Source organism: Sapajus apella, unplaced genomic scaffold (assembly GCF_009761245.1).
Source record: "Sapajus apella isolate SASKATOON/1434 unplaced genomic scaffold, GSC_monkey_1.0 scaffold66, whole genome shotgun sequence".
Classification (NCBI taxonomy): Eukaryota; Metazoa; Chordata; class Mammalia; order Primates; family Cebidae; genus Sapajus; species Sapajus apella.
The window spans coordinates 3812538-3839688 of NW_022437006.1; the positions used below are offsets into that span (position 1 = coordinate 3812538).

Genomic DNA, 27151 nt, shown 5'->3' on the forward strand with positions numbered 1-27151 from the left:
TTCCTAGGATTTAGTCACCTCCCATTGGGTCCCATCTCCAACACTGGGATATAATTTGACATGAGATTTGCTGGGGGGCATCCAAAGATCCAAATTATATCATCTTTCAACAAGAAAATGCTTTAGATTTCAATGTGCTATGTAGTTTTGTATTTGTCAGCGCATTGAAACATCTATAAACACTGGTTATGTAATGTTATAATACCTTGCCATAATGAGGGTGTAATTTTTGCAATAGTGCTAGGAAATTTATGTAGTTTATTTCTAATCGACAGGATTCTGAGTCACTTAAGTCTTCACAGCAAAAGAGACTGAAATTTAGAGAGATTAGATAACTTGTTTGAGGTCACACTCTCAAGATAGGAAAGCCAGGATTCAAACTACTGTCTTAGCTGACTCGATATTTTCAACTATACTGTTTTCCCTTTTTCCTTCAATAAATATTGAGTACATATTATGAATTCATTTAAAGCCACTTATTGAATATCTCTTGTATGCTAGACACTGGGGATAAAATGACCCTTTGTTCTCAAGATTATAATTTAATGCACTAGTCTCTGCAAGGTACAGAGATGAAAGACTTGGAACCTACCTTTAAGAAGTCTTTATCTAGTGGCTAGTAAGAAAGAGAAAAAAATATAATGCATTTAGATAAATTGCTTGAATTGAAGTTTGTATTGGGTTATTAAAAAAAGACTTCTAAGTTTCATCTGTAAACATAAGGAAGATGTGATGGAGGTAACTTTTGAGCACAGTATCAATAAGTGGTTTATAAATGATGAAACTGGGAATAAGTAGCAACAAACAAAAAAAAGATGTCAGAGTATAGCCTGTTTTAGAAATTTCAAGTACCTTGTTTCATTCTAGTTATTGTTATAGCTACTATTTATAATACTAATTATAAGGAGTGCAGGAGTGGCCAAGGTAATTCTGGACAATAGAAAGAGGTAGGTCATAAATGGCCTCGTGTGATATAATTCTTGATTATTAAACAGAGACCCATTAAATAAACTTCAGCAGAGGAATAATGATGACATCAGAGTAATTAAAAAAAGTTGACTCTGGTAACAATGAGGAGGGATTTGATAAGTGGAACAACTCAGGGGAAGAAATAAGGAGAGCTTGAAGTTTTGCAATAGTAGTAAGGATGAAAGTGAGAGAAGAGATTGAGATCTAGAATTGGTAGTACTCAGTTACTGGTGATTAGTTAAGAGAGAAGGAAGAAATTGTGGAAGACCTGGATTTATTTATTATTTGGGTAAATGGGTAGTTGATGCAATTATGCCACTGAACAAGATTGGAACCATAGGAAGAGGTGGCAGGAAAGGTTAACTCTCCAACAAAATTCATTTTATTTTTTTGTAGAATGTGCCCTTTTTAATAAAATAGAACTGCACTGTGAAATGGCTTCCCAGCCAAGGAACATGTTTCCTAACATCCATCCATGTATGTATGGCCATATGGTTAGATCTCATTAATGAAATGTTAGAAGAAGTGATGTGCATCATTTTAGGTCAAGACTTAAAAGGGAATTATTTTTCCATGCTGTCTTTCTTTTGATGGCTAGATGGCAGTGAGGCCCAAGGGATAATGGAGCCATAAGATGGAAAGGACTGGGTCTCTCAATCACTACATGGAGGAAAATTGCCTGCTTACCAGCAACCCTCACTTTAGATTATTACACAAGAGAGAAATGATTGTGTTTGGCATTATACATTTTGTGATATACTTTTTAAAAATAATACCAAGCATTACCCTGATTCAGAGGAGAAGCGGATTTCTGAGAGAGATAAGTTTGACCCACTGAGCTCACATGAGGATCTTCTGAAAAAAACCCGTGATCTACGTGGAGATGCATAGTGGACAATTATATATACAGGGTTTGAGATCAGAAGAGATTTTTAGCCTTTAATTAATAGATAATTGACTACATCCATGTGTATGATTCTTGAGAGAAAGTGTGTAGAAGAAGAACAAAATTTTTCAGATGCCTGAGAAAGCACAACATTTCAGATTGGAGGGTGTGCAGTATAAGAGGAACCAGAAACAGGCTGAGATTGAGCTACTAGAGATGTTTGAGGAGTACTAGAAGAATAGTGTCATAGGAAAGAAAAAGGAGATACTTTCAAGGAGGAGAATGTGGTTAGTAGTGATGGATGCTGAACTGTTACTCCTTTAAATAATTCATATTTTCCCAAATATGAATAATATAGATGTATCCTCTAAAAAGATGCATTATCAACAGAGTATAATACTTCAAAAACAAATTCTGTTTCACAACACCTATGTCAAAAAGCTAGCAGCTTGAATGTAGCTAGAACTAGTCAAAAAAGAGAAAAGCCCATTGGTGTAGCCCAAAAGGAAACAGGTGCTACGAGGAGTTCTTTGGGTAGAGCAGGTGTTGGGACTTTTAAATTGTGATGCCTGCCCATGGCCAAAGGTGCAGTAGAACCCTGACTAAAATTAGATTCTACCAGAGGGGCCAAGGCAGGAGTCACCAATAAGACAGAATGAAGGGGTAGGAGCAGAAAGAAGGCTGGGTTGCACTTGCCCACTGGTTAGGTAAAATTAAAACTGGTAGATTCTGCTGAGGAAGAATTGATGAAGAAACATATGGGCTAAAACAGGCTACCAGAAAAACCTCTTGGACGGGGACATGCGGTGTTCTCAAGAGCCTTTGGTGGGAGTGGAAGAGAATAGGAAAGAACAAAATATTGGAGGAGTATAATTACTTAATTTTAAAGGATTAATAGAGGAATAAAGTTTAAATACAGTTGTTAAAATGGGAAGGCAATCACCAGAGAAGTGGAGACATGGAAGAACAAAATTCAAAAGTGATGATGTCACACTGGGAAACCTGATCAAGATGGGAAGAAATGAAATAGCAATTCTATATGAAGTGTATGGAATGAAACCCACTTAGCAATTAACATATTGAGTATGAATTTATATATTGAATATGAATTCTTTTCAAGATTGAAAGAATATCAAATTATGAAGAAAAAATCCATATAGTTTATAAGAAACATATCTAGAATATAATAAGGTTGAAAGCAAACAAATAGGAAAATGCAATATAAATGCAATAAAAAGCCCATTCTGGAAAGAGAAAAATAGGAGATACCACTCTTCTGATCCATAGCATCTATAAAATACTACTGGGCATGCATTGTGAAGGCTTGCCATCCTGGAGAATGGAGGAAGCTTGTGAATAACTTAGTGTCTTATCCTTTGGGAAGATCTTTGAAAAAATGAAAAAGCTTCTGGTAATCATAGTAAAATGCAGCTAAAGACAGACAAGCATAGTAAGGCAATTTGGAAATTCGTTATTCTTTACTTAATTTCCTAAGTTAGATCTCTCCTTAGATAAATTCCTTAGATCTTCTTTAGGGCTTACTTAATAAATCATGTTTGCAAATGTACCATGGACTTGTAGAAATTTATTCTATATATTCTCTATTGGCAGGATATAGCATTATAGATAGACAAAATAAAGGAGAAACTGTCTAGCCGCTTGCCAAACCTGACTCCCTTTTCTCTTGGACATACAGCTAGAGTATATTTCCCAACCTCCCTTGAAATTGGTTTAGACATGTGACATAAGTTCTGGTCATACGCAGAAGTAATGTAAACTACTGCGGGTCCTGGTCCATAAAAATCTTCCCCCAAATCTTCCACTTCCTTTTCCCTTCTGCTCTGTGATAACAATATATTTATTAATAGAAGCCACTAGTTTAGGGCCTGAATAACTACGTGGAGCATAGCCCTTTCTCTAACCCCACTATTTTACCATTTAAAAATCTTTTCTCTTCAACACAGGACACATTCAAGCCCCAAACCTGCGACAAAAACACAAAACTTTCAAGAAAGCTCTACAGACCCCAAGGCGGGCCTGTACTCCAGTGATCTGTTTGCCCTAAAGAAAATCTAAGGAATTTATCTAAGGAGAGATCTAACTTAGGAAATTAAGTAAAGAATAACGAATTTCCAAATTGCCTTACTATGCTTGTCTTTCTTTAGCTGCATTTTACTATGATTACTAGAAGCTTTTTCATTTTGTTAGTAATTAATTTCTTGGTAAGTGTCTATTCTGTTGCTTACTGTTTTTAAACCAATTTGAATTTCATTTTATTGTTCACCACAGGCAATTTTTACTTTGTGGTTTTAAAATAAACCATGTTGAACTGAAGTAATGTAAAAGAAAAGTACTATAAAATGAATTGGTGGTATAAATAGGGTAGATCTAAGTGAACATTATTATGTATACTTTGGAATTGTTAACATTTTGGTTTTCTCCTAGATTCTGATGGAAGAAGGAAGAATATGTTCTTTAAAAAGCAGGCCAACATCTACTGAGAAAATCTGTCAGTATAACAGTATAAGTTAATTTTATTTTATATGAAAAACTAACAAACAGAAATCAGTTAAATTTTAAGTGATTTTTTAGATGTTTGCCAACAAATATATATCCTGGATATTTTAGTACCACTAATGCAATTGACTCTTTAAAATCACCTTTATATTTTCTTAAATATACATAATGAGTACATTAATGCATATGTACAATTTAGCAAATAATAAAACAGATAAGCCTTGTATTCACTAGATAGCTTACAAAACAATGCAATACTTTGGAAGATTTCTTCAATTGTATTTCATATCCTGCCCTCTAGAGGTAACTATTATCTTGAATTGGTTTTTTGTTATAACACAGACTTTCATTGCTTTATTTTTAACTTTGTACACATTGATCCAACTCTATATATTTTTCTGCAACTTGCTGTTTTATTTTTTTACCCAGTATTATATTTCGTGGTTCATCCACTTTGAAACTTGTAGCTCTAGTACATTCATTATTTTTCCTGCTATACAGCATTCTATTGTATAAATATATCACAACATATGCATTTTCTAACAATGGATATTTAGGTTGTTTTGAATATTTTGCTTAGGTTGTTTTGAATATTTTCCTATGATGAACAATGCTACCTGGACTATTGCTGACATTTCTCCTTGCACACATGTATAAAATGTTTCTCTAGGAGTAGAATTTCTACTCGTAGAAATTCTTTAATGTCTAAGAGTAGAATTGCTAGATTTATGATATGCACATCCTTGCAACTTCAAGGTAATGCAAAATTATTTTTCTAAATGGTTATGCTAATTGTACGCCTCTTAGCAAGGGGTAAGAGTCTTAGTTGTTACATGTTTTCACTAACAGTATCTCAGTCTTTTACTATTGGTAATCTGATAGCTCATTGTAGTTCTAATTTATATTTCTCTGATTGCTTATTAGGTTAACTGGCCATTGATATTTCATTTGTGAAATGTCATTTGCTCATGTTCCTTTTCTGAAGTTTGGTTTTCCTTCTGGGATGTGTCTGTATCTCATCCTATATGTATTTTAAGTGTCCTCGATGCTTACTGCTTGTAGGCTTGTATGTATCAAATACTTCATATTTGAGTGATTTTTTAATTCTATACTGTCTTTTTACAGACAGAAGCTTCATGTTGATCTGGTACTCTTTTAAGTATTCTGTGCTGGCATAGTCCTTTATGTTATCTAGTCTGATGGAATACCTTGAAACTTTTTATGATTTATGTTTTTGAATATATAAAATACTAGTCCAGTTTCTTTTCTTTCTTTCCCTTTGGACAATGTTTTTTTCTTTTTTATAGTTTATGTTCTGGGGTACATGCGCAGAACGTGCAAGTTTGTTACATAGGTATACATGTGCCATGGTGGGTTGCTGCATCTATCACCCCATCATCTTCATTAGGTATTTCCCTTAATACTATTCCTCCCTTATCCCCCCATCCCCTGATATCCCTCCACTAGGTTCCAACCCCCTCAACAGGCCCTTGTGTGTGATGTTTCCCTCCCACTGTCCATGGGTTCTCATGTTCAGCACCAACTTATGGGTGAGAACATGAGGTATTTGGCTTTCTGTTCTTGTGTCAGTTTGCTGAGAATGATAGTTTCCAGCTTCATCCATGTCCCTGCAAAGGACATGAACTCATCCTTTTTTATGACTGCATAGTATTCCATGGTGTATATATGCCACCTTTTCTTTATCCAGTCTATCATTGATGGGCCTTTGTGTTGGTTCCAAGTCTTTGCTATTGTGAACAGTGCTGCAATAAACATATGTGTGCATGTGTCTTTATAATAGAATGATTTATAATATTTTGGGTATAAACCCGGTAATGGGATTGCTGGGTCAAATGCTATTTCTGGTTCTAGATGCTTGAGGAATTGCCACAATGTCTTCCACAATGGTTGAACTAATTTCCACTTGCATCAACAGTGTAAAAGCATTCCTATTTCTCCACATCCTTTCCAGCACCTGTTGTCTCCTGACTTTTTAATGATCGCTGTTCTAACTTGCGTGAGATGGTATCTCAATGTGGTTTTGGTTTGCATTTCTCAAATGAGCAGTGATGATCTTTTCATATGTTTTTTGGCTGCATAAATGTCTTCTGGTCTGTATCTCTGTTTTGGTACCAGTACCATGCTGTTTTGATTACTGTAGCCTCATAGTATAGTTTGAAGTCAGGTAGTGGATGCCTCTAGCTTTGTTTTTTGTTTTTTTTTTTTTTTTGCTTAGGAGTGTCTGAGCTCTTTTTTGGTTCCATATGAAGTTTAAGGTGGTTGTTTTCCAATTCTGTGAAGAAAGTTAATGGTAGCTTGATGGGGATAGCATTGAATCTATAAATTACCTTGGACAATATGGCCATTTTTACAATATTGATTCTTCCTAACCATGAGCATGGAATGTTTTTCCATCTGTGCCCTCTATTACTTCCTTGAGCAGTAAACAGATGGAAAAACATTCCATAGATTGGTTTGTATCCTTATCCTCCCTGCCCTGTTTAATTCTGCAACATGAGTGGGGTTTTTTTTGTTTTGTTGTTGGTTTGTTTGTTTGTTTGTTTTTGCTGCTTTCTGGTTTGTCATTCCAGTCCATGTTTTTAAAATAAATCCTAAAAATATATAAGTACGTGCATAATCCATGAGTCTCAGTTTCCTGCCTTTATCTAAATGTAATATAGAACACTTTATAAAAGAATTAAGTGAATTTATTTATTTAATAAGATATCTTATAGAGTCCTCTGTGTTAGTGCTTAGATATTTCTTCATCCTATACTAATGACTGCTTAGTAGTGCATTACATACATGAGCTGTTTGTTCAGTCAACACCCTATTGATGGACATTTGGGCTATTTCCAGTATACTTATTAGTACTATAAGTAAACAACTTTGTATAATGTTTCTTATTTGTGGAGGTACATTTTCAGGGTAATTTCTGGGAGTGGAATTGTTGAGTTAAAGGAGAAATATGCTCGTATTTGATAGATATTGCCAAATTTCAATTTGACATTTCTGGACCCCTGGACCAGAGGGGAGCCTACTGCCCTGAAAGGTGACTCCCAGGCCAGGCATCATTCACCACAAGCTGACCAAAGAACCCTTGGGTCTTAAGGGAACATCAGTGGAACTCTGGCAGTATTCCTTGTGGGCCTGGGTTGTGGTGACCATGGGATAAGATTTGTCTGCCTTTGGAAAGGGAAGAGTGGGAAGGACTGTGTCTTGTAGTTTGAATGTAAGCTCAGCCCCAGTAAAATAGAATACAGGTAGACTTCTATAGTTTGTGACTGTAGTCTCTGGTTTCCAGCTCTGAGGCAGTACTTCTGGATCCATCTGGGGCCTGGAGGAACTTATCACCTTGAAGGGAAAGACACAGGCCTGGCTGGCTTTGCCACCTGCTGATTATAGAGCCATAGGACCTTGAGAAAGCATAGGCATAACCAGGTAGTTGTTAGAATGGACCTTGTTTGAGAACCAGTGCTGTGCTTGTTTAACATCTGACCGAGCACAGTCCTGATGGTTGTAGCCATGGGGATGCTTATGTCACTCCGCCCTGAACTTCAGGTGGCTCAGAAAAGAGAGAGAGACTGTTCATTTTAAAGAAGATAAGGGCAATGATAAGTCTCTGCTTGGTAATGCAGAAAATTTTCCCAGATACTGTCTAAGACAATCAAGGCAGTATGTCTACAAGTCTGCAAGAACCACAGCATTACTGGGCTTGGGGTGCCTCTAAAGAAGATACAGCTTAGATCTCAACACCCAAGTCCTATTTGAATTCCTGGAAAGTGTTCCCAAGATGGATGGGAACAAGTCCAGACGGTGAAGACTGCAACAAATAGCTAACTCTTCAATGCCAAGATACAAACAAACATCTACCATCCAGGATAACGAATTCATCAGATGAACTAAATAAGGCACCAAGGACAAATCCTGGAGAAATGGACATATGTGACCTTTCAGAGTATTCAAAATAACTGTTTTGAGGAAAATGAAATTCAAGAAAACAAAGAGAAGGAATTCAGAAATCTATCAGACAAATTTAACAAAGAGATTGAAATAATTAAAAAGAATCAAGCACAAATTCTGGAGCTGAAAAATGCAGTTGACATATTGAAGAATGCATTAGAGTCTTAATAGCATAATTGATCAAGCAGCAGAAAGAATTAATTGATCAAGCAGCAGAAAGAATTAGTGAGCTTGAAGCCAGACAGTTTAAAAATACACTGTCAGAGAAGACAAATGAAAAAAATAAAGAAGAATGAAGTATGCCTACAGGATCGAGAAAATAGCCTCAAAAGGGTGAATCTAAGAGTTATTGGCCTTAAAGAGGAGGTAGAGAGAGAGGGGTAGAAAGTTTGTTCAATGGGTTTAATAGTAGAGAACCTCCCAAACCTAGAGAAACATATCAATATCCAGGTATAAGAAGGGTTGTAGAACACCTAGCAGATTTAACCCAAAAAAGACTACCTCAAGGAGTTTAATAAACTCCTAAATTTCAAGGATAAAGAAAAGATCCTAAAAGCAGCAAGAGAAAAGAAACAAATAACAAACAGTGGAGCAGCAATATGTCTGACAGCAAACTTTTCAGTAGAAGCCTTACATGCCAGAAAAGAGTGGCATGACATATTTAAAGTGCTGAAGGAAAAAAAAAACACCTTTTACCCTAAAATAATATATCCAGTGAAAATCTCTCTCAAACAGAAAGTAGAAATAAAGACTTCCCAGACAGACAAAAGCTGAGGGATTACCAACACCAGTCCTGTTCTACAAGAAATGCTAAAGGGAGTACTTCAGTCAGAGAGAAGAGAAAGTGAATGAACAAGAAGAAATCATCTGAAGCTACAGAACTCACTGGTAAACAGTAAGTACACAGAAAAACAATATCATAACACTGCAAATGTGGTATGTAAACTCATATCTGAAGTAGAAATACTAAATGATGAACTAGTCAAAAATAACTATAACAACTTTTCAAGCCATAGAGTATATAATAAGATATAAATAGAAACAACAGAGAGTTAAAAAGCAAGAGAATGAAGTTAAGGGGTAGAGTTTTTATTAGTTTTCTTTTTGCTCATTTGTTTATGCAAACAAGTTGTTATCAGCTTAAAATAATGGGTTATAAGATTGTATTTGCAAGTCTTATGATAAACCAAAATCATACAGCAGATACACAAAAAATAAAAAATAAGAAAAGTAAATTATATTAACAGAGAAAATTACCTTTACGAAAAGGAAGACAGGAAGGAAGGAAAGACAAGATCACCACAAAACAGCCAAAAAACAGACAACAAAATAGCAGCGGTAAGTCATTACTTATCAATAATGACATTGACTGTCAATGGATTAAACTCTCCAATCAAAAGACATAGAGTGGCTGAATGGATAAAAAACAAAACCCAATGATCTGTTGCCTATAAGATACACATATCACCTATAAAGAGGGACACAGACTGAAAACAAAGGGATGGAAAAAGACATTGCAAGCCAACAGAAACAAAAAAAGAAGAAGAGTACTATATGTCTATTAGACAAATTAAATTTCAAGGCAAAAAATGTAAGAGACAAAAGAAGGTCATTATATAATCCCTGATGCAATTAATGAAACTTAATCCCTAATGCAACAGTGTTAAGAGGTGAGACCATTAAAGAGGCAGGTCATGAGGGTTCCATGCTCATGAAAGGGGTCAATTCAGAAAGAGGATAAAACAATTTTAAATATATATGTACCCAACACTGAGGCACCCAGATAGATAAAGCAAACATTATTAGAGTGAAAGAGGGAGAGAGAGAGACCACGATACAGTAATAGTTGGAGATTTCAACATTCCACTTTCAGCATTAGACAAATCTTCCAGAAAGAAAAACTGATGAAACACCAGGCTTCATCTTTACTATAGACCAAATGGACCTGATAGATACTTGCACAACATTTCATCCAGTGGCTAGAGAAAAGACATTCTTTTCCTCAGCATGGATTATTCTCAAAGATAGCCATATGTTAGGCAAGAAAACAAGTCTTAAAACATTTTAAAAAATTGAAGTGATACCAAGTGTCTTTTCTAACTACAATGGAAGAAAACTAGAAATCAATAATGAGGAATTTTGGAAACTATACAAATACATGGAAATTAAACAGTTTATACCTGAATGATCAGTGTGTCAATGCAGAAATTAAGAAGGAAATTGAAAAATTTCTTGAAACAAGTGATAATGGAATCACAATATACCAAAACCTGTGGGATACAAAAGCAGTACTAAGAAGGAAGTTTGTCACTTTAAAAGCCTACATCAAAAAAGAAGAAAAACTACAAATAAACAACTTTGGTATATATCTTAAAGAACTAGAAAAGCAAGGGCAAACCAAACCCAAAATTAGTAGTATGAAAGAAATAATAAGGATTAGAATAGAAATAAATGACATTGAAACAAAGCAAACAGTTCAAAAAATCAATGAAACAAAAAGTTGGTTTTTGAAAAATTAAAATTAACAAGCATTTAAGTATACTAAGAAAAAAAGAGATAACTAAATAAATAAAATCAGAGATGAAAAAGGAGACATTATAACTGATAAAACAGGAATGTAGAGGATCATTAGTGGCTACTATGAATGACTATATGTCAATAAATTTGAAAATCTAGAAGAAACTGTTAAATTCTTAGACACACTGAATCTACCAAGATTGAAGTATCCAAAACCTGAATAGTCCCATAACAACACTTAACTATATTGAAATCATAATTAAAAGTCTCCCAGTAAAGAAAAACCTAAGACTTGAAGTCTTCACTGCCAAATTCTACCAAACATGTAAAGAAGAACTAATACCAATCCTACTAAAAATAGTCTGAATAATGGAGGAGGAGAGACTACTTCCAAACCCATTCTACAATGCAGTATTACCCTGATACCAAACCCAGACAAGACATCCAGAAAAGAAAACTACATATCAGTGTCTCTGATGAATATTGATGCCATAATTTTCAACAAAATACTAGCAAACTGAATTCAGCAGTACATTAAAAAGATCATTCATATGACCAAGTGGGATTTATCCCTGGGTTATAAAAATGGTTCAAGATATACAAATCAATCAATGTGATACATAATAACAACAGAGCGAAGGACAAAAAAACTTATGAACATTTCAATTGATGCTGAAAAAGCATTTGATAAAATTTAACATCCCTTCATGATAAAAAAAAAAAAAACTTCCAAAAAAACTGAGTATTGAAGAAACATACCTCAATATAATAGCAGCCATATATGACAGACCCACAGCTAGTATTATACTTAATGGGGAAAAACTGAAAGGCTTTTCTCCAAGATCTGGAACATGAAAAGGATACACACTTTATTTTTATTCAACATAGTACTGGAAGGTCTATCTAGAGCATGAAACAAGAGAAAGAAACGACAAGCAAATTGGAAAGAAGTCAAATTATCCATGTTTGCTGATGATGTGGTCTTATATTTAGAGAAACCTGAAGACTCCACCAAAAACCTATTAGATCTGATAAACAAAATCAGTAAAGTTGCAGGAGGCAAAATCAACATACAAAAATCAGTAGCATTTTTATATGCCATCAGTGAACAATCTGAAAAAGAAATTTTAAAAGTACTTCTGTTTACAGTAGCCACAAATAAAATTAAGTACCCAGGAATTAATCAAAGAAGTGAAAGAGCTCAATAATAAAGACTATAAAACACTGATGAAAGACATTGAAGAGGACACCAAAACATGGAAAGATATTCCCTGTTCATGGATTACAAGAATCAATATTGTTTAAAATGTCTATACTACCCTAAGCAATCTACATATTCAATGCAATCCCTATCAAAATACCAATGACATTATTCATAGAAATTGAAAACCCAATCCCCAAATTAATATGTAACCACAAAAGACCAAGACTAGTCAAAGCTGTGCCAAGCAAAAGAAACAAAACTGGAAGAATAGCATTTCCTGACTTCAAATTATACTACAGAGCTATAGTAACTAAAACAGCACGGTGCTGGCATAAAACAGACACATAGGCCAATAGAACAGAATAAATAACCCAGAAACAATTCCACACATTTCCAGTGAACTCATTTTTGACAGAGGTGCCAAGAACATGCACTGAGGAAAAGATAGTCTCTTCAGTGAATGGTGCAGGGAAAACCGGATATCTGTATGCATAAGAATGAAATGAGACCCCATCTCTCACCATATACAAAAATCAAAATCAATTAAAGATTTAAATCTAAGACCTTGAACTATGAAAGTATTACAAGGAAACATTTAGGAAATTCCCCAGGACATTGCTTTGGGTAAACATTTTTGAGTAATACCCCACAAGCACAGGGAACCGAAGCAAAAATGGGCAAATGGGATCACATCAAGGTGAAAAGTTTCTGCACAACAAAGGAAACAATCAATAAAGAGACAACCCACAATGGGAGAAAATATTTGTAAATTACCCATCTGACAAGGGATTAATAAACAATATATAAGGAGTTCAAACAGCTGTCTAGGAAAAAATCTAATTATCTGAATAAGAAATGGGCCAAATATTTGAATAAACATTTCTCAAAAGCAGACGTACACATGGCAAAGAGGCATATGAAAAGGTGCTCAACATCATTGATCATAGAAAAAATACAAATCAAAAGTACGATGAGATAGCATCCCACCTCTGTTAAAATGATTTATATCCAAAGGACAGGCAATAACAAACGCTGGTGAGGATATGGAGAAAGGGAACCCTTGTACACTATAGATGGTAACATAAATTAGCACAACCACTATGGAGAATAGTTTGGAGATTCCTCAAAAAAACTAAAAATAGAGCTATCATATGATCAAGCAATCCCCCTGCTGGGTGTATACCCAAAAGAAAGGAAATCAGTACATTGAAGAGATAGCTGCACTCCCATGTTTGTTGCAGCACTGTTCACAATAACCAAGATTTAGAAGCAACCTATATCCATCAACAGATTAATCGTTAAAGAAAATGTGGTACTTGCACACAATCTAATAATTGAATTATACGCAATCTAATGCTAACAATTATCATTGTTTTATAATGTTTGATTTCTTGAGAAGTTACACCCCTCCTTGCATTTTTTAAAAAGTTTTTTTTCTGGTTATTCTTGATTACTTCTTCATATAACCTTTAAAATCAACTTGCCTTACTCCAGAAAACATCACAAAAAAAGAATGATCCTGTGATTTGCAACAGCATGGATAGAACTGGAGGTTATTAAGTTAATTGAAACTAGCCAGGCACAGAAAGAAAATCAACACATGTTCTCACTTATTTGTGGGATCTAAAAATCAAAACAATTGAGCTCATGGAAATAAGAAGTTAAAAGAATGGTTACTAGAAGCTAGGAAGGGTATGGGGGGGGCGGTCAGGAGGGTGGTGATGGTTAATGGGTACAAAAAAATGAATTAGAATGAATAAGACGTATTTGCTAGCACAACAGGGTAACTACAGTCAATGAAACTTCTTTAATCCATGTGGAGTTTAAGTTGATTTAAGGTATAAGGTTTCTATCAGTCCAAGTTTTAAAAGTACATCTTTTCCCTAGATGTATTTTTGGGATACTACCTTTTGTATTTGTGATACTACCTTTTTTAGATACTAACTTTCCATATGTAGCTGACCTATTTTGTGGCTTTCTAATTGTTTAATTGGTCTTTCCTAATTTTCATGTGCCAGTACCGTACCACTTTTATTATCATTGTTTTATAAATGTTCAATTTCTTGAAGAATTACATGCCCCTTTGCACTTTTTAAAAAGCTTTTTTTCTGGTTATTGGATTCCTTTTTCATTTAACCTTTTAAATCAACTTGCTTAACTCCAAAAGAAAAGTTTCAATTTTTATTAGGAAACTGTTAACTGTCTGTATTAATTTAGTGTGAATTATTATCCTAATGATGTTGAGTAATCTTATCTAAGAACATGGGATGTCTTTTCATTAATTCAGCCTACTTTTTTATATTTAGTAGTTGCTTAAAATATCTTTAAGCACTTTCCTGAAGTTTTCCTCACATAGATTCTGCATGTTTCTTGTTAGATTTATCTGTTGTGCTTTTTGACACACACACACTCACACATACACACGCACACACATACACACACACAGACAGCTACTTTAGCATGAATATACATCCTGTGTTTCTATATTAAGATTCTGTATTTGGGACTTAGGCTCATGTGGTTTTTTTCATTTTACCAAGAGGTTTTTTTTTTTTTTTTCCCTTGTGAGGTAGTTTTGATGAGTCAGTAATTTGGGAGAGAATGATTCTTAGCATCTGTGGGAATTATTATTAATTTTTACCCATATGTCTTTTTGCATTATTGTTGCAAAAAGGCATGCCACATAAAATTTATCTTCTCAACAGTTTCCAGGTGTACAATACAATATTGTTAACCACATGCACGTTGTTGTGCAACAGACCCTCGTCCTGTCTCTTACACCCCCTAAACAACAATTTCTTACCTCCCACTCCCCCCAGCCCCTGACCATTACCATTTTACTTTCTGTTTCTGTATTCTACTTACATACCTAGTAAGTGAAATCATGTAGTATTTGTCTTTTTGTGACTGGCTTGTTTCACTTAGCATAATGTCCTTAAGATTCATCCACGTTGTAGTATATAACAAGATTTCCTCTTTTTCATTGCTAAATAGTATTCATTTGTACGTGGATACCATATTTTCTTTATCCATTCTTTCAGTGATGGTCATTTAGGTTGTTTCTGACTCCTGGCTATTATGAATAATGCTACATTGAACATAAGTATGCAAATATCTCTTCTAGATCCTGCTTTCATTTATTTTAGATATATACTCAGAAGTTATATTGCTGGATTGTATGGTAGCTCTAGTTTTATTTTTTTTTTTAGAAATCTTCATATTGTTTCCATTCTTGCTGCCATTTTACATCCCTACCAGCAGTACAAAAAGATTCCAATTTTTCTACATCCTTGTGAATATTTATTATTTTCTTTTTTTAGTGTTGTTGGTCACCCTAAGAGGTGTAAGGTGATATTTCATTTTGATATAGATCTTTTTAAATGGTGAATTTTACTAATTGATTTTCTAATTTGGACCATCTTAGCATTCCTATAATAAATTTCATTAAGACCTTATGTGTTATGATTCTTTGCTATTCTTTTTATTCTGTTCTTTTAAAAAATTTAATACTTTTTAATTCTAAGATTTTTGTATTGGTATTCATAAGTGAGATTTCCCTGTAGAGAGTGTGTATGTGTATGTGCTGTCTTTATTAGATTTTGATGTTGATGTTATACCAGATATACAAAAGTTTTTAAATGTACATAAAGGCAAAAATTGAGACCATTTGAAAGCCTTCTTGGAACTTGAGTCTTTTGCTTCTCTATCCCAATTTCACTGCTTTATTGCAGATCATAATCACTTCATACTTACTCAGTTAATCTTCTAACTGACCTGATTTTATTGTCTCACCTTTGTTTACTTCATCCTTAGGTGACATCATGGATGATCTAAAATGTACCTCCATTAATATTTAGAAATATTTGCACATTCTTTTCCCTCTGTCCCATGTTTTTCATCTTGTCTCTGAAAATTGTTTATTCGTCATTCAAAACCTACTCTCTATACTTGTGTTTTCTCTATAAATTGTCACCAAATCTCTTTCCCTAGAGTTCATCCCACTTAGCTGTCTACTACTTTTGTATCTTTTATGATGTTACATCTTATTTTGTGACTTAAAAAAACTTATATCTTTCTTCACTGAAAGATTCTGAACACTTTGAGGGTTGTGACCATGTGTCCCTAATAACTATCACAGCGCCTTACATAAAGTAGTTACTTTTTAGTTTTCGTTTTACAAATTTTTTCCATAAGTTACTGGGGTACAGGTGGTATTGGGTTACATGAGAAAGTTCTTTAGTGGTGATTTGTGAGATTTTGGTGCGCCCATCACCCGAGCAGTATATATTGCACCATACTGGTAGTCTTTTATCATTCTCTTCCCTCCCATTCTTCCCCTCAAGTTCCCAAAGTTCATTGTATCATTCTTATACCTTTCTCTCCTCATAGCTTAACTCCCACATATCAGTGAGAACAGACAATGTTTGGTTTTCCATTCCTGAATTATTTCACTTAGAATAATAGTCTCTGGTCTCATCCGGGTCACTGCAAGTGCTGTTAATTAATATCTTTTTATGGCTGCATAGTATTCTATCATATAGAGAGAACACAGTTTCTTTATCTTTTTGTTGTTTGATGGACATTTGGGTTGGTTCCATGATTTTACAATTGTGAATTGTGCTGCTATAAACATGCGTGTGCAATATGTTTTTCGAATAATGACTTCTTTTCCTCTGGGTAGATATCCAGTAGTGGGATTGCTGGACCAAATGGTAGTTCTACGTTTAGTTCTTAAAGGAATTTTCATGCTGTTTTCCATAGTGGTTGTACTAGTTTACATTCCCACCAGCAATGTAGAAGTGTTCCTTGTTCACTGCATCCACGCCAACATCTGCTTTTTGGTTTTTTGATTATGCCATTCTTGCAGGAGTAAGGTTAGGTATTGCACTGTGGTTTTGATTTGCATTTCCTCAATCATTAGTGATGCTGAGCATTTTTTAAATATATTTGTTGGCCATTTGTATATCTTCTTTTGAGAATTGTCTATTCATGCCATTAGCCCACCTTTCAATGGGATTGTTAGTTTTTTTCTTACAGATTTGTTTGTGTGCCTTGTAGATTCTGGATATAGGTCCTTTGTCAGATGTGAAGATTTTCTCCCACTCTGCGGGTTGTCTGTTTACCATGCTGACCGTTCCTTTTGCTGTGCAAAAGCTCTTTAGTTTAATTAGGTCCTGGCTATATATTTGTTTTTATTTCATTTGCGTTTGGGTTCTTGGTCATGAAATCCTTGCTTAAACCAATGTCTAAAAGGGTTATTCATGTTATCTTCTAGAATTTTTATAATTTCAGGTCTTATTCAAAGCATCCAGTTTGATACATTTTCAGTATCTGCTTAATACTGTTAGATCAGGTCTTAGGTTTAAGTCCTTAATCCATCTTGAGTCGATTTTTGTATAAGGTGAGAGATGTGGATCCAGTTTCATTCTCCTACATGTGGCTAGTCAATTATCCCTACATGTGGCTAGCCAATTATCTCCTACATGTGGCTAGCCACCCATTTGTTGAAAAAGGTTTCTTTTATCCTCTTTGTTTCTGTTTGCTTTGTTGAAGATCAGTTGTCTGTAAGTATTTGGGTTTATTTCTGGGTTCTCTATTCTGTTCCTTTGGTCTGTGTGCCTATTTTTATACAGTGCCATACACATCCCATGCTCATGGATGGGTAGAATCAATATTGTGAAAATGATCATACTGCCAAAAGCAATGTACAAATTCAATGCAATCCCCATCAAAATACCACCATTATTCTTCATAGAATTAAAAAAAAAAAACAATTCCAAACTCCATATGTAACCAAAAAAGAGCCCACACAGCCAAAGCAAGACTAAGCAAAAAATAACAAACCTGGAGGCATCACACTACTTCATTTCATAGTATACTATAAGGCCATGGTCCCCAAAATAAGTGTTTAATTGTACTTAATTTCATTTACATGCCCTTTTCTGCACTGTTAAAGGTGAGAACATTCATTCAACAGACAGTTTTCTTCCTTTCTAATGACTATGGATTTATGGTACCTATGGACTGAATGAACCTGTGGTGAAATGCCCCTAAATTATGTTGTTAGTAATAATATCCTACCCTTCACTTTTGTGTAGTCTGCTTTCTTTTGTCAGGGATAAACATGCTTTGTGGGGTATAAATTTCCTTCTAGAATGATGAAATAAGAGTATCAGGAGTATCAGAGTTCAGCTAAGTTCTCTCTGTCTCTCCGCTGACTGAAACTAGATTCTGTTACAGAAAGCATCAATCATGGCCTTAGGTACTCATGATTTATTGCATATAGGAGGACATGTAATCTGGTATGTGTTGTTGTTTCATGTTCTGCAGCCTTTTGCTTCTCTTGATAGCTGACCCATTTTTGTAAACAAGGGAAGAGGAGTGGTTGAAGCTCTGGTTGCTCTTTGTAGTTTAGACATAGTAGAGATTCATGACCTATATCCCAATCCCATTTTAAAACTTTATTTGCAGTTGTAAACTCACAATATTAAGCAGATACTGAAAATGTATCAAACTGGATGCTTTGAATAGGTTTTGTTCACAGGGTTTGATTGCACAGTAAACTTACATTTACTAGATTGGCAAATGTCTGATGTGTTAGGACTTAATAAACTTGGATAACTCTTCCTTCCCTCAGGTTAACACTTTAAATTATTTGTTCATAAAATATAATTCATATGTTGGAAAAATCAATCCAATTTCCTCTCTTCTGTTTTCTTCACTTACATTATATAGGCTTATTTTATTTGTGGATACAAATCTTTTAAGAGTAGAATAAACCCATAAACTCTGTCAGAATTGTAAGGTGCCAAGTATCCACGATTTTAACTAATTTTGTAACATTTTAAAGTGTTGTGTGTTGTTAGATAAATTTGTTTTATCAGCAGATAACTCCTGCCTGGGATGTGTATGTTGTAGAGTATTAAAAAATACAATTATTGATGTATTAAACCTTTATTTTTCAGCTCTTGATTCTGCACAGAGTAGTCAGTCTACCAGTTACTCTCCAAGACCAACAGACAGCTGTTTCAGTTCTAGTTCAGAATTGGTAAGTTATGCTTGTTTTGTTTATTAATTTATGCTATATTAACAATTGTTTTTCTCATGGTCTAGCTTTACCTTATAAAAATGTCGAGTCAATAAATAGCGGAAATAAAAAAGTGTAAACAAAAATATGTACAAGTATTTAAAAACATAGGAAAGAAAAATGTAAATAAAAATAAAATAAAAATGTAAATGAATACCATTCCTCACATTTATGAAAATAATGCTTTCATTGCTATTTACAGATCACTTTTTATCAACATATATGTGTATACACACACACACACACACACACACACACACATACACATTATGTGTGTACAGTTTATCCTTGAACAATACAGGGGTTAGGGATGCTGCCCAGTCAAAAATCTGAAAAATGTTTGACTCCGCAGAACTAACTATTAATAGCCTACTGTTAGCCAGAATCCTTACTGATAACATGTGCAATTGATTAGCACATGTTTGTTTGTTGTATATATTATATACTGTATATAATAAAGTAAGCTAAAGAAAAGAATATGTTACTAAGAAAATCTTAGGAAGAGAAGATATATTTACTATTTAAGTAAGAATAGATCATCATAAAAGTTGTAATCCTCATCATCTTCACATTGAGTAGGATGAGGAGGAGGACGGAGAGGCAGTGTTGATCTTGCTGTCTGATTGGTATCAGAGGCAGAAGAGGGTGGAGGAGGTAGAATGTGGGGAAGGAGAGGCAGGCATACTTGGTGTAACTTTATGGAAATACATCATTATTTCTGTCTGACTTTTGATTTTTTGTTTCTATAGTATGTTTTTACATGGTACCAATCCTTATTCTACTGTTTACTTTAGCTTCACAGCCTGTATCATAGAAGGGTCTATGTCATAAAAGAAGCCAAAAGAGTCTTGAGTAATCAACACTTATGCCAGATTGTCTGTCAGTTTGTTTTCTGGCACTGCTTCTTTTGTGTCTTCTTCCTTGTTGTCTATAACTGGTTGTTAAGTATTCATCTCCATCAAGTTGTCTTCTGTTAATTCCTCTGGTTTTGTGTCTGTTAGCTCTTTAACTTTTCTAAGCTCCATTGAAACCCTTCACCTTTCCCTTTTTTTATTTTTTGCTGTATCCACAATCTCTTTCATGATTTTCTTAATGAGCTCTTATAAATTTTATGAAGTCATGTTAGATGTCTGGAACAGTTTTCTCCTACAGGGATTTCTTTTCTGAGTCTTGATGACTTTCATGGCTTTTTCTGTAACAGTAATGGCATCTTCAATGGTATAATCCTTCCAGACTTTTATGATGTTCTCTTTCTTGGGTTCTCTTCCATTTCATTGACCATCCTTTCCATAGAGCACAATGTATAATGAACCTTAAAGGTCAGTGTGACCCCCTGATCTAGAGGCTGAAGATGTGCTTGGAAACACATAAACTACTTTAATGCCTTTGGTGTTGAACTCATGGGATTCTGGGTGACCAGCGCCATTGTCAATATCAAAATAACTTTAAAAGGCAGTCCCTTACTGGAAAAGCACTTACTGATTTCAGGGACAAAGCACTGATGGAACCAATTCAGAAAAAGGGTTCTTGTTTTCCAAGCCTTCTTGTTGTGTCACGAAGAAACTAGCAATTGGTGTTTATCTTTTCGTTCAAAGCTTCAGGGTTAGCAGCGTTATAGATAAGGGCAATCTTGGTCATAAACCTGACTGCATTAGACAAAACAGTAGAGTTAGGCTATCCAATCGTGCCTTAAATTCTGGTGCTTGCTTCTCTTTCTTACTAATAAATATCCTTTGTGGCATTTTTTTTTTCCTGGAATAGGGCACTTTTGTTCCCATTAAAAACTTGTTTAGGCAGATACCCCTTTTCCTCAGTGATTTTCTTTAATGGAATCTGGGAATGTCTCTGCTGCTTCTTGGTCTGCAGAAGCTGCTTCTCCTATTACCTTTACGTTTTTTAAGCAAAACCTATTTCTAAAATTATCAAATCATCGTCTGCTGGCATTAAATTCTCCAGCGTTAGATCCTTCACCTTCCTTTTGCTTTAAGTTGTCATAAAATGGCTTCACAAATCTTGACTCATATTAGAGTCTAAAGATCTGCCTTTCTCATAGCAATACTGCACCCACATAAAAGCTATATTTTTAATACAACATTAAAAGGTATTTCACAAAAAGTACATTTTCCTTCACAAGTTTCCTTTTCTTTTTTAAAGAACTATACTTAGATTTAACTTTTACTGGTGTATATATAAACTCATGCAAATGAGGCCTTAGGAAAGAGGGGTTGACTGTCTTTCAGTAGTGTGTTCTCAACACTATATTACAGTGTTCTCTATTTGTTAACTAGTTTCATTTCCTGAAATAAAAGAGCAAGTAATGCATCCCTAAAGGATCCTGCTTAGATTTACATTTTAATTGTGTATGCAGAAACATATTATGATAAGTACTTATGAACAAAGATAAGAAATATCACTTAGGTGGGCATGGTGGCTCATGCTTGTAATCCCAGCATTTTGGCAGACTGAGGTGGCCAGTTGCTTGAGCCTAGGAGTTCGTGACCAGCCTGGGCAACATAGCAAAAACAAATACAAAAAATTAGCTAGACATGGTGGCGTGTGCCTATAGTCACAGTTACTGGGAAGGCTGAGATGGGAGAATCACCTGAGCCTGGGAGGTTGAGGTTTCAGTGAGCCGTGATTGTGCCACTACAATCCAGCCTGAGCAATGGAGTGAGACCTTGTCTCAAAAAAAAAAAAAAAAAAAAAAAAAATTCACTGGATAACATGTTGTCAACACTAGATTACAAGGTTATCTATTTGTTAAACAGTTCAGTTCTTTGAAAGAATATAACTCAAATTGTATCACTAAAGAAGCATGTTTAGATTGAACTTTTATTTATTTTTATTGATGTATAATATTTGTACATATTTAATCGAGGTATATGATATTTTGTTACATGACTTGAATGTGTAATGATCAAGCAAGAGAATTTAGGATATCCATCACCTCGAGTATTTATTTCTCGGTGTTGGGACCATTTCAAGACTTATCTCCTAGCTATTTTGAAATATACATATTTTTTCAACTGTAGTCACCCTAATCTACTATTAAACATTAGAACTTATTCCTCCTAACTGTATGTTTGTACCCATTAACCAACCTCTCTTCATCTCTCCCACCCCCTGACACCCACACCTTTCCCAGTCTCTGGTATCTCTGTCATTCTACTTTCAATCTCCATGAGATCAACTTTTTAAATTCCCATTTGTGAGTGAGAACATGTTATGTTTGTCCTTCTGTACATCATCCTTATGCTGGATTTATATATTTTAAAATGACAGGAAACTGCAGGTGCAGATCCCAGTTTATAGTACACATCAAGCAGTTCCAGCAGTTAATGAATGTCATGACTTTTTTCTGCTTCTTGGAAGTGCTGCCAGCATCATTAATGGCATTTTATGTGGCTCCCCTGATATTATTCAAGGTGTACATTACTGCACTAAACATAGTGAAAAATATGCAGGAACCACAAGAGATCACTTTTTACCAATATTTGCGATTTACTGGAGAGACTGCAACAGCAATAGGAGGTGGCTACGAAATTATTACAGTAGTACAGTATGTGCTAGAGTAGTTTTATGCAGTCATAATTGAATACTGCATATTTGTTTACACTTCTCTGTGTTTGTTTACATTTGTCTTGGTTGTAAATGTGCCACTTATGGACTGTGTTTGTATGCATAAATTTTGATAAATTTTAACTTTTCATAATAGACTCATATATATTTTAGAGTAGTAAATTATAAAATTAACTACCATCTACATATATTTTATGCATTCATGATATACTTAACTTTTTCTTATGTTTTTTGAGATTTCTCAAATTGTCATAAATCTTCAGAAAGTTTTCTAATATATTTATTAAAGAAAAATGCACATATAAGTGGACCTGTGCAGTTCAAACCTGTGGTGTTCAAGGATCAACTGTGTATACACACATGGTATATAATATATAAAATGTATATAGATAAATTTTGTTTCTTTTAAGAGGCCTTTTAAAAGAACCCATTCACAGTAATTAGAAATGTAAAATAACCAAGAATAGATTTAAAAATAAAGTCTTTAGGTTTAGATGTAGAAAACTGTAAAATGTTATTGAAAACTGAAACCAGAATAATTGGAGTGACAGTATATTCTGCATGAGAGTTCTCCATTGTTGATACATCACATGTTTAAATGGAATTCTCCTTCATTCACTCTTTCATCTTCATTTCATCTACCTTTTGTCTCTAATTCACCATCCAAGCAGCTCTTGCTAAAGACATCAATGACTTCTTTGTTGCTAAATTCATTGGATACTTTTGAATTTATCCCATAAGAACTCCCAATATTGGTGTAAATGATTATTTTTTAAAAAACGTTCTAACTCTTCACTTTGTGATAACACATTGTCTTGTTTTTCTTCATACTTCTCTGAATGCTACTTTATGCCTCTGCCTACTTTTCCTCTACCCTTCCCCCTATATAAATGTTATAATGTTTAGAGTTTGACACAGGATCATCATCTTCTTCTGTTAATCTGTACTCTAAACCTTAGGTGATGTTACAGACTCCAGTGATTTTTTTTGTACTGTCTGCATGATGACAGTTCTTAACCTCATCTTTATTTAGATGTCCAATTTTTCATTGAACATATTTTTGATATTTCACAAAAATCTCCATCTCTTTATTCCTCAAACTGAATACCCCTGGTCTTCTCCACAAATGAGTTTTTCTGACATTTCCCATTATCAGTAGATTCCTTTTCTGTCTACCCACATGTTCATGTCAGAAACTTAGTACTTCACTTTGTCTTTTGTCTTGTCTACCTCCTTCAACCAATTCATTCTGACACCTAATCTAATCAGGTCAATATTTTTTCTTGAACTATTGTGGTTGTTTCCTAAGAAATATGTCTACTGTCACTCTTGATCCACTTTCTTCTTGTTAGCAACTATCATGATCTTTTGCAAACATAAATTGAATCATGTTATTTTCATATGCAACTCTTCAGTGGATTCCTATTTTACTTTAGCATCAATATCCTTTACAGTGACTACCGGCCATGTGTGATATGACCCTGGCTAACACTTTTAATTTCTGATAGTGTTCTCCCTTTCTCTTCCTGCCCCATGTTACTGACATTTCACTTTCCTTAGCTTTTCAGTGTCTTTTCTGCTTCAGATTTTTTATACAATCTGTTTCCTCTACCTTACTCTTACTCATCCTTCAGGTCTCATCTTAAATATGTCACTTACTAGAAAAGTCCCTCACTGGCTCCCCACTCTAATTAGGCCTGTAACTTATATGTTCAAAGCGCCTAATATTTGTTCTTCCTAACAATTTTCTCAAATTGTAATTATATTTGCAAGTATATGATTTTTTGACTAATGTCATTTCTACCCATCAGAATGTCTACTCCAAGAGGGTCACATTATAGATGCTAAATGAATATTTGTTTGAATAAATGAATGCATTGAGCTTGTGTGCTCAGCCAGTTTTAATGCTATGTCATATGCTTACTTCTGATGTTTCGGTGTCAATCAGCTGAAGCCTATACTCCATTTTATATTTAGTTTTTTATATTAACTTTGCATTTTTAGCTTGAATAATCAACACTTTTACAAGATTTTCATTAAAAGAGTATTTTTATTCAGTAATTAAGAGATAATTTTTTCACAAAGTTTGAAAAATTTATTCTTAGAAAATTAAAATCTAGATGTATTAAAAAGTTCTTAGTTTGACTTTTTATATAACAGTTGAGATATGTATTGCTACTTAACTTTTCTGTTTGATTTCCTATTAGACGATGTTCTTCTTAAGTTATGTTATCTTCTTAAGATATATATATGTTAATATATATATTAAATATATATTAAATTATAAATAATATATAATAAATTATAAGTAATATATATTAAATATGCATTATTTAATACATATGTATTTATGTATATTATATGATATATATTTCATTGGACTAGGCCCATAAAACATACACAAATAGTTATTTTTTACTTAATGAGTTAATAAATAACTGAACAGGTTATATGTATTAGCTGTTCCCTTCAAAGGTATTGCTTCTACTCCACTCTTTTTAAGTAAAGGAAGAATGTGCTGCATATCATTTCTTCTGTGTGAAAGAGTAGAGAGATGATATAGCCTATGATTAGAGGGACTGATAAAAGAAAAAAGTTCCTTCTCCTTTTTACCTTTTTTGCATTTTTATTACAAATATTATTGTTATGCTATTTTAAAGTTCATGACCTCCTGGGAGGTGTGGCAGATAATTGGTTGAAGACTCTTTGATGATATACCTGCTTTGAGTTGTAACTTGCCACACTCTCTTTTGTATTTAGAAAATTTCTATAGTAGGGATTTTAAGAATGTATCCTTTAAAGTGATTGAATGTATTTTTTAAATTTAAGCATGGTTTATAGCAAAATTATTAATTTTTTTTTAGCTATCTGAGGATGAAGATCAAATATCACAGCAAATTGAAGATTCAAATAGGATGCCCATCAAAACCAAAGAAACAACTAATAATTTTTATGTAGAAAGGATGGAAAAACTTTCAGGTGATAGGATTGTTAAAAACAATGACAAAATTCATAAACAGAATGAGAATTTCTACCAGTTCTCAGTGAAATGTAATACAGATCAGTTTACGCAGCCACAGTGCAATTCAGCACACATCTTACAAAACAAAACCAATAGTAACTGCATTCTGCAGGCTGCAAGATGTGATGTAGGGACACAAACAGGGAATGAATCTGTAATGGAGGAAAAATTAGATGCTGCCATACAGTGTAATCTAATTTCAAAATGTACATGTAGAAGTGTTGTTTCTCTTTGCAACTTTGAAAGGTGCAGTGAAAGTATTAAGACAGATACCACTGGAGGGCAGGAAATCCTTAAGAACAAGTAATATTCTAAAATCTCTACCTAGGATGTAGAATTTCGCTTGCCCTTAGAAAACAATAGTAAATGTTGAAAATTTCATTATCATGGTAAGAAATGAGAAAATGTAGCTAAGCACAAGCTGACAGTGTTCAGAGAGTATATTCATGTTAAAACATTTTAATATTATTAATGTATGTATTTAACTTTCATATTGACATTTCATTAATAGCTTTGGTATATGGCAGAGTTTTTGGAAATAATAGTAAATTTACTAGCATTCTTATGTATATTCAGTATATTAAAATGATTTGCTGTTATGGGTTTAAAATGTGCTTAAATGCTTTCTTCCTTGTTGCATTTATTTAAATATTCTTTCTAGTTGCATCTTCTGGCAAAAATGTTCTCTTTCAAGATTTTAAGATAGAAAATAATACATAATATATTTAATGTCCTCGTTATAATAATTTTTTTATCCATTTCTCTTTAATATTTTGTTCCCATTTAATTCTAGCATTAATGTATAGATAATATACATATCTTCTCTTGCATGGCATAGTTGTTTTTGTTGGTACTGGTATTAATTCAAAGGAAATGTCCTATAGGATTAAAAGATGTTTTAACGCTTTTAAAAAAGAATTGTTTGAAATTGAAAAATAATGATTTATGTTACTAATTTTAATGATGCTAAGATTCTTTTCATAAATATAATAAGATTTCTTATTTCTAAAATGTAGGCTTTGTTACTAACACAACACTGATTTTGTATCAAGGTTTTGTATTCTTTCAAGGCACACAGAAGAGGGCATTTCAATATCTAACTGAACCCCAAATCAAATTGTTAGAGGTTTCTGTGCCTTTAAAGAAAACAATGGTTTCGTGTTACATTTTTATATACAGATATGTCACTCAAGAGTGTGTTTTGCAGAGATGATTTGGGGCCTAGCAATTTAGCATCACCAATTGCTAAAGTAGCAATCTTCAGATTTTTAGCTAGTTTTAGGAAGGTTTTTTTTGTTGCCTGACAGAGTACAATAAGCTCCTAAGTATTTTCTTCCAGCTTAATGATCAACTCATGAAAGGGGAATATAATTAGCGGATATATGTATGCTGATAGTTTTTCAAAAG

General features: G+C 33.9%; 1 protein-coding gene across 1 annotated transcript in view; it reads left to right on the forward strand.

Moving 5' to 3' along the window:
* CUNH12orf40 (chromosome unknown C12orf40 homolog) overlaps positions 1-26699 on the forward strand; it is an 87903-nt gene extending 61204 nt beyond the window's left edge. The window contains exons 11-13 of the mRNA XM_032248331.1: positions 4301-4364; positions 19022-19104; positions 25587-26699. Of these exons, the coding sequence (XP_032104222.1) occupies positions 4301-4364; positions 19022-19104; positions 25587-26051 (612 nt within the window). The 3' untranslated portion in view covers positions 26052-26699. The remainder of the gene's footprint in view (positions 1-4300; positions 4365-19021; positions 19105-25586) is intronic.
* The last annotated feature ends 452 nt before the right edge of the window (positions 26700-27151 follow it).